Source organism: Rhinopithecus roxellana, chromosome 13 (assembly GCF_007565055.1).
Source record: "Rhinopithecus roxellana isolate Shanxi Qingling chromosome 13, ASM756505v1, whole genome shotgun sequence".
In the NCBI taxonomy this organism is placed as follows: Eukaryota; Metazoa; Chordata; class Mammalia; order Primates; family Cercopithecidae; genus Rhinopithecus; species Rhinopithecus roxellana.
The window spans coordinates 123,618,881-123,627,453 of NC_044561.1; the positions used below are offsets into that span (position 1 = coordinate 123,618,881).

At 46.6% G+C, this 8,573-nt stretch overlaps 1 protein-coding gene across 3 annotated transcripts; it reads right to left on the reverse strand.

Annotated features, from left to right (window-relative positions):
- Positions 1–2,456: 2,456 nt before the first annotated feature.
- LOC115892954 (ubiquitin-conjugating enzyme E2 variant 1-like) lies at positions 2,457–8,218 on the reverse strand. 3 transcript variants are annotated; one of them, XM_030915872.1, is made up of 3 exons: positions 8,107–8,218; positions 5,454–5,579; positions 2,457–4,247 (listed from the first exon to the last, which is right to left on the reverse strand). In XM_030915872.1, the coding sequence occupies exons 1-3, from the start codon at positions 8,161–8,163 to the stop codon at positions 4,101–4,103; spliced, it is 330 nt and encodes a 109-aa protein (XP_030771732.1). In that variant the 5' UTR covers positions 8,164–8,218; the 3' UTR covers positions 2,457–4,100. The 3 variants fall into 3 exon arrangements, with proteins under 3 accessions (XP_030771732.1, XP_030771731.1, XP_030771733.1); XM_030915871.1 differs by lacking the exon at positions 8,107–8,218 and adding an exon at positions 7,207–7,333; XM_030915873.1 differs by lacking the exon at positions 8,107–8,218 and adding an exon at positions 6,137–6,224.
- Between the last annotated feature and the right edge of the window lie 355 nt (positions 8,219–8,573).

Genomic DNA, 8,573 nt, shown 5'->3' on the forward strand with positions numbered 1-8,573 from the left:
CGGCTGTCTCAGACGGTTTTGAGTGTTGTTTCACAGGCCTTAAGTCCAGGTCCACCCAGCCCGCATCCCCTCTGGTATACAAACCTGGTAGGGGCTGGGACTGCAGGTGTGACCCAGGAAAGCCAGGTAAAGTGCACACTCTAGGATTTGAGACAGGATTTGTTTTCCTCTTGGGGGTCACTCAGCACAGAAGAGGCCAACTTTAGATTCCACGAATTTGTTCAGGGGTTTTCCAGCAGCATTTTATTTTTCATTTTTATTTATTTATTTTTGAGACGGAGTCTCACTGTCACCCAGGCTGGAGTGCAGTGGTGTAATCTCGGCTCACTGCAAGCTCCCCCTCCTGGGTTCATGCCATTCTCCTGCCTCAGCCTCCAGAGTAGCTGGGAGTGCCTGCCAACACGGCCGGCTAATTTTTTGTATTTTTAGTAGAGATGGGGTTTCACAGCGTTAGCCAGGATAGTCTCGATCTCCTGACCTCGTGATCCGCCCGCCTCGGCCTCCCAAAGTGTTGGGATTACAGACGTGAGCCACTGTGCCTGGCCATTTTATTTTTTAAGAGACAGGGTTTCCCTCTTGTCGCCCAGGCTGGATGCAGTGGCACCACCATGACTCACTGCAGCCTCGACCTCTCAGATTCAAGTGATCCTCCCACCTCAGCCTCTCGACCAGCAGGGACTACAGGCGTGCACTACTACCCCAGCTAATTTTTTTTTTTTGAGACAGAGTCTCGCTCTGTCGTCCAGGCTGGAGTGCAGTGGCGCAACCTCGGCTCACTGCAAGCTCTGCCTCCCGGGTTCAAGTCATTCTCCTGCCTCAGCCTCCCGAGTAGCTGGGACTACAGGCACCCGCCACCATGCCCGGCTAATCTTTTATACTGTTAGTAGAGACAGGGTTTTACCATGTGAGCCAAGATGGTCTCGATCTCTTAATCTCGTGATCCGTCCAACTTGGCCTCCCAGTGTGCTGGGATTACAGGCGTGAGCCACCTGACAGGGGTCTCGCTATGTTGCTCAGGCTGGTCTCAAACTCCTGGGCTCAAGTGATCCTCCCACCTTGGCCTCCCAGTGTTAGGATTACAGGTGTGGGCCACCATGTCTAGCCTGAAATAATTTTGAAACCGCTCCTCTCCTCCCTTGGGAGGGCTGACTGAGGATGAAGAACCCATGGTTCTTTCCTGGCCCAATGTATGTACTTTCAGAACTGAAGGGCACCAGTCCGTGCAGAGGACTCCAAAGACCATCCACAGAAATCTGGGCAGGGCTTTCTGGAGGGTGGCCTGTTGGGAAGAACCTGGCCCTTTCCTAACAGCCAGCTCTTCTCACACCTGAGTTGACCCCAACAGCCAGAGGGAACAGCCTGCTCCTACCACAGGGCACCAAGGTCGTACCTGTGTGTAGTTGGGACTACAGCAGGAAGTTCAAGCTCTGGGTAAAAACTAGACACGTTCCCACTGCATATGCAGTAGATGGTAGACAAATCATTAATCATCAGATCAAAAAAATTTTTTTAAACATCAGAGAAATACACGTGACAATCCTAAGATTTTTTTTTCTCTGAACAGACTACTAAGTCCGGCCAATAACTGGCTTCTAGTGGAGTCTTAATAGCTCAAGACCTATGAGGCTACTTAAACCAAAGGAAGAACCCTTTTTTAAACTACCATCTTGGGCTGGGCATGGTGGCTCACACCTTTAATTCCAGCACTTTGGGAAGCCAAGGTGGGTGGATCACCTGAGGTCAGGAGTTCCAAACCAGCCTGGCAACCATGGTGACACCCCATCTCTACTAAAAATACAAAAACATTACCTGGGTGTGGTGGCAGGCGCCTCTAATCTCAGCTATTCGGGAGGCTAAAGCAGGAGAATCGCTTGAACCTGGGAGGCAGAGGTTGCAGCGAGCTATCATGCCATTGCACTCCAGCCTGGGCAACAAGAGCAAAACTCTGTCTCAAAAAACAAACAAACAAACAAAAAAACAAAAAAAAGAAGCCTACCATCTTTAGGACAGGGGTTGGCAAACTATGATCCATGGGCCAAATCTAGCCCACTGCCTGATTCTGTATGGCTTCTAGCATGAAGAGTATTTTTACAGATGAACATTTGCAAGAGGCTTGATGACAGGGAACACGAATGAATCCCAATTAAACAACATGTTATCTCCTAAAAGAACTCCAATCCTCATGTTAGTGGGCCAATAACATTATAAATAAACAGAACTCTACTTTGAATTTCACCAATTACAAATTTGGGAAATCTGTTTTCTCTCAGAATATAAGTACTCACACAATGTCCTCAGATTTTGCCTCTTGGCCTGCAAAGCCTATATATGTATTAATTTAGGCCCTTTTAGAAAAAGTTTGCCGACCCCTGCTTTAGGATGTCAACAGAACCCCAAAGCATCTAAAACATTAAATTCTGTCCCTAATATGCCAAGAGGAAGAAGAGTACAGCCTGTTAAATATTAACGCACACTTTTTTTTTTATTATATTAAAATCAGGCAATGGTCTGACAATAAAAAGGCTGCTTATGGAATACTGTTATGTTAAACTTCACTTACAGGATGTTAAATCCTTAGAACTAAGGTTTTCCCCCCGGAAAAAGATTAATGGAAACATCAATTGCTTTTCAGACTTGATAGTTGTTGCTTCAAAAGGTGGTTTTACACAAATACTAAATTAAAAAAAAAAAAAAAACCTTTAGTACACAATGAATTGCTTTTATTTCGGTATGCATCCATATTTCAGCATTTAGTGGTCCTGAACAGCAAGTGGAAAGACGCAGCAATCTGCTAGGAGGTCAAGCCCACCAATTTCGGGGATCTGCTGTGCACACCGGGTTCTTTCTTAATCCCTGCTGAGGATCTTGGGAAGCAGCAGCAGCACCAAAACCAAGGCATGCACCGGATTCAAGGTTCTTTTTGTTCCAGTTGTCAGATTCCAAACTAGACCCCAATGGATTGCAAGGATGACCAAATGAAAGCCCTGTTTAAAACTTCTTCAATTTTTAAAAGCAAAACAATTATAGGAAAGTAAAGCAATTCAGAGGGATCATGTGTGCTTACAAGTGTCTTCATGTGGTCTTTCTCCAAGTTCAACCACCAAGGACTCCGAGAGCTGGCAGGTCTGAGTAACCCTGGTGACTATTCTTTTCACCTTATCAAAACCTGAGCTAAAAACAATGCATCAGCTGATGACAGCAGAGGGTGGCAGGGCTGAGGACCCATTATTCATTTCCCAGGCTGGTGGACAGTGAGTGAGTACGGTTCCAAAACTAAACAAGGGAGGTCAGAGACTCTTTCCAACCTTACCTGATGGCTTCTGGCCAAAGCAAGGAAGTGTCATGGAAGGTGTTGAGTGGTGACGGTGCAAAAAGGAACTTGAGGAGGAGGGAGAAAAAGCAGCACCCCTCGATAAAGGTGGGGGAGAGAAGATATGGGGAAAGCCCTGAATTCCTCACCGAAGGCCAATCTCAGAGGGGAGCGGAGGGGTTACAATCTATGCTTCGGCCAAGGGTGGGAGTGGAGGAGCATGGGAATAGGATGATGGCTTGGAAGGGGCATCATTTAAGACTTAAAGAAACCAGGGGTGCAGGCGAAGCACCCCACACACCTAGCAGTAGTCCCACAGGCTGCGACCTGAAACCTTCACATCTACTCTAACAAGCCCCCCAGGCTAGAGGGCTGTTGTTGCAGGGAGGGTGGGAGGCGGGAGGGTAAGGGGAGAAGGCAGAGACCCCAGGCCGTGTAATCAGCAGCAAGGTGATTGTGTGATGTGTCTTTTCACAGTTGAGTTAGATGTGCCCCACCAGTTATGATGGGAATCAATTTAAATAGACTTTCTTGATCCCAGAAGTTCAACTACGTGGACAGTGGTTACACTTGACAGGATGATTTGTTATAGCACAACTTATATATTTCAAATGGACAAAAAATTAGTATCATTTACAGTATCTTAAGATAAATTTCCTTTGAATGGGAGCTTCCTTTCCAGTACTTTGAGGTCTACAAGACGTATCTAGAAAATTTACTACTGTGGAAAATGAAGACTGCTTAAATCGAATGGGGGGTAAGGGGAAGGGCCTGTGGTTTTTCTTTTTGATTAATTGCTGTAACACTGTCCTTCGGGCGGCTGAGGGAGTTTCATATTTTCTTTAGACATCATTAGGCGCCGAAGCTCTTGCAGGACAACTTTGATGCTATATGAATTCTGCCATTTTGCTAGCACTGATATGGCTCTTGGGTCCACCTACAACAAGGCAAACAAAAGCAAATTACTCTCAGACTCTCAAACAAAACAGCTATATGCTGGGGCTAAGCTAAGATGCAAACTGGAGTAAGATGTAGTTTTCAAGTTGAACCTGCTGCTAATCCTAATACCCTCCATGAGGAATACCTACCTGCTGGAGTCCGTCCCTCCAGTCAGCTGGCCTTTCCCTTTTGTGTCCTGAACGCTTACTATCTGGGATAAGGAAACGGTGGTACTGACACTTGGTGACACTCAACCCAGCCCTACTTGGCTCCAAAATGGCCGCAGCTGGGCTGGCTGCTGCCGTGCTCAGGGCCTGTCCTCTTCACTGCGCCCAGGTAGGGGGGACAGATGTGCATGCAGGGCAGTACGGACAGCCAAGGCAAAGGGTGGCCAGGACCTGTGCTCTAGTGACAAGGGTCTGCCACAGAGCCAGTGCCTCTCAGATTAGGGCAGCATTTCCCAAAATAAATTCCCCAAAGCATGGGCTGAGTTCTGGGCTCAGGACTTTAGGTGGAACTCAGATTCAGGATTAAACACCAAACACACTGTAACGAAGCTCATCTCTTTTCAATTTTCCAGTCTTCTGAGTATCTCAAAGATGAAGGCTTGGTGTGATGTTAATGTGTAGCATCCCTTCAACACTTGCAGGAGAGCAGGCCTCAAAGGCTCAAAGCCTTTGGGTAAACGACACATGGAGTCAAGATTTATTAACATTGCTCTGTTTTTGTAATATTTACTGTCGCCATTACTGCCCAGTTATGACAACTGAGACAGGTTTTCCATTTATGGTAGTAAAAATAAAAAAGCAAGGCAATTAAAGGAAAAAAATATTAACGTGCCAGTGGTTCACAAATAAGGCCCAGGGGGTAAAGGTGTAGCCCTGGGCAAGATCTTCTATGTCTGTGCCTCAGTTTCCTCATCTTTACCTCATCGGGATGGCGTGAAAGAGCTGAGGACTGAAAGAGCTCATATCTCAAAGAGACCAGTACAGAACTAGCCCAGGGTAAGTGCTATATGAGTGATCGCCAGATATAATTGGGAAATAGGCCCCACCCCAAATCTGCGCTCCTATGCACAGTGATACAGTTTATCAACAAATAACCAAAGAACATACGGAATTGGGCCCAGTCTAAAAGCTCCTGATGTTAAGTACAAAGCAACTGTCAACCCCAAGGAACAAGTGGTGCAGAAAAAACAACTTACCACTCCATTAGAACTATTTACTCCATTCATATTAATTTTTGTTACAAATCTTACAAAGGGGGGTGCTTCTGGGTATTTAGGTCCACATTCTATTTTAAGGCTGTATATTCGGTTTTCATAAATTGTCTGGAAAAAAAGGGTACAGAGATGTCACGCAATTACAACAAAGCATTCAAAAAGGTAGAGCCTGTGAAACCCCATTTATCCCTGACTGGAGAACTGGTACATCTGCTTCCAGCATGGAGTCTACTTGTTCTGTGGTAGGCCAGCAGTTCTAAACTAGCTCCTATACTAGTTTATATGACTTCCGGGCCTTAGGGGAATAAAAAGAAGCTGAAGCATTTAAGCTAGTACCAGTGAAGTTTTAAGTCTAATCAGAGGGACCTGTTTTTATGTTAATTTCTCTACTTTGCAGTCCTTCTCTGGGGAATGGTAAGAGGCACTCTCTACTCTAGGAAGCCAAGTTAAATGTCCACTCACCAGGATCATCAGTCAATCAGTTAAATACCACTATATGCTTTAGAGAACCTCAAAATTAAGACAAGATGAGGGAGGGGTGCAGACCCAGAGCTGCTTCCCCCTTCTCCATCACTCCGGGGTTAGGCACTGGGTAAGCGATTTCAATGGGAGTGTTCCACCCCTCCCTGAAGTCTTTTTTTTTTTTTTTTTTTTGGTAGTCTGACCTGAGAGATTACTGGCATTCAGTGGGTGAGGTGGCACAGGGAAAAACAGTTTTGTTTTTTTTTTTTGTTTTTGTTTTTTTTTGTTGTTGTTTGTTTTTTTTTTTGAGACGGAGTTTTGCTCTTGTTGCCCAGGCTGGAGTGCAGTGGTGCAATCTCGGCTCACCACAATCTCTGCCTCCCGGGTTCAAGCGATTCTCCTGCCTCCTGAGTAGCTGGGATTACAGGCATGTGCCACCATGGCCGGATAATTTTGTACTTTTAGTAGAGATGGGGTTTCTCCATGTTGGTCAGGCTGGTCTCGAACTCCTGATCTCAGTTGATCCGCCCACCTCGGCCTCCCAAAGTGCTGGGATTACAGGCGTGAGCCACCGCACCCAGCCAAAAACAGTCCTTCTTAAAAGGCTGACTGTGCTTTTGTTGAGAAACACTGAAAAGTCCAACCCCCTATGTCAATAATCTCTTCATTGTACCGTTTAACCCATGAGCAGTGAGACGTGCTCTGCTGCCCGACTGCTCATTTGGCTTGGAGCACCCTGCCCGCACCTGAAATGCCTTGCAACCCTGAAGACCCAGCTCAAACACCACCTAGTCCCTATCTTTCTGTCCCATATGAAGTCACACTGCTATCACATGTGTCTGAAGACCACACTGAAGGGTGATGTCTTCCAGTTAAGAGTAGCCCCCTCAAAGGCAGGGGCTCCCCCTGCGGGTTCCCCTCCCAGGCATCAGTGCCCTCTCCTCAGTAAAGGAGTCTTGTACTGCGCAAGTCAATTGCTCCGGTGTAAATAGCGGCATCTAGTGGTCTTTGGGGAGAATAAATCAGAGGATGTGATTTAAACCCTTAATTCAGAAGGCATTCATAATATACCCATGGAAACTTTTCTTGTCCACAGGGATCCCTAACTAGAACCAAACCAAAACTGTGAATTTCCACCTACCCTCAACCTGCCCTCTTCTTCCTCAGTAAGTGACATCTACCCAGTTAGCTAAAGCAAAAATCTAGCAGGCAACCCAATTCCCCTTTCCCTGACCCTCTACCTGCCAGCGGTCAGAAGGTCCCACTGTTCTACCTCTGAAAGAGACCCTGTATCCATCCACTTTCCTTCACCACCGTCACCTCTTCTGAACTCCCCCAAGTCTTTCTCTTGCTGCCGGCACAGCAGCCAGAAGATGGACATCTTAAAAACAGGAAGCTGTCGGCCGGGCGCGGTGGCTCAAGCCTGTAATCCTAGCACTTTGGGAGGCCGAGACGGGCGGATCACGAGGTCAGAAGATCGAGACCATCCTGGCTAATACGGTGAAACCCCATCTCTACTAAAAAATACAAAAAACTAGCCGGGCGAGGAGGTGGCGGCAGCCTGTAGTCCCAGCTACTCGGGAGGCTGAGGCAGGAGAATGGCGTAAACCCGGGAGGCAGAGCTTGCAGTGAGCTGAGAGCCGGCCACTGCACTCCAGCCTGGATGGCAGAGCAAGACTCCGTCTCAAAACAAAAACAAACAAACAAAAAAAAAACAGGAAGCTGTCTCGGCTGGCTTAACCCTCTGACGGCTCCTAGTGACCTGAAGAGGAAGCCAAAGTTCCCAGACTGACCTGGGCAGCCGTAACTTCCTCTTCTTTTACTCTTCTCCCTCCCTTGCCCACCATTCCTCTTCAAGCTTGCCAAGTGCTCTCTACCTTGGGGCTCTCACCCCAGCTGCTTCCCCTTGGAAGTCCTCCCAATCCCCTCAGGCCCTCCCAACCCAGGCTCAATTAGGCATCAGACACCCTCACTAAACAAGGAAAAAGGAGGGTGGGGGCCTTCACAGGGGCCCTCAACTGAATTGGTACTTAAATGTTTGTTGAATGAATGTTTATCTTCACACTTTTATGTTATAAAATAACACCTCATTGCAATTAAGGTGTTTCCTCAAAGAAAAAAAAAATCCCCCAGTACACAGAATAAGTAGGAAGCAAACAAAGGCATGACTCACATACAGATTTATGGAAAATATGAGAGCTCCATCTTCAGAACCTATCATAGTCTCCATCAACAACTACATACTCAGTGTCGACTGAATGGATCCTGAAAGGAGCAAAATTATACTCCTTGGTTTTGTCACACAATTCAAGGATGAAATTCCTTACAGTTTAAGGAATCAAATTTCCCACCACTGATGTTCATCTGGTAATTTCACTGGAACACAGTAAAAAAAAAAAAAAAAAAAAAAAAAAAAAAAAAAAAAGCCTCAAGTCAAGTGATCCCAGACACATACCTGAAGGATCATTTAAAAGCCCCAAGCTAAGGCTGGGCACGGTGGCTCATGCCTGTAATCCCAACACTTTGGGAGGCCGAGGCAGGCGGATCATGAGGTCAGGAGATGGAGACCATCCTGGCTAACACGGTGAAACCCTGTCTCTACTAAAAATACAAAAAATTAGCCGGGCGTGGTGGTGGGCG

Coding starts and splice junctions, on each gene's coding strand:
- LOC115892954 (XM_030915871.1), bottom strand. CDS start 7,314: ATGTCCATCTTCTGGCTGCTGTGCCGGCAGCAAGAGAAAGACTTGGGG. Junction 5,580..7,206: donor ATACAGGGTCTCTTTCAGAG/GTAGAACAGTGG, acceptor CTTTTTTTCCAG/ACAATTTATGAAAACCGAAT. Junction 4,248..5,453: donor TAAATAGTTCTAATGGAGTG/GTAAGTTGTTTT, acceptor GCCTTGTTGTAG/GTGGACCCAAGAGCCATATC.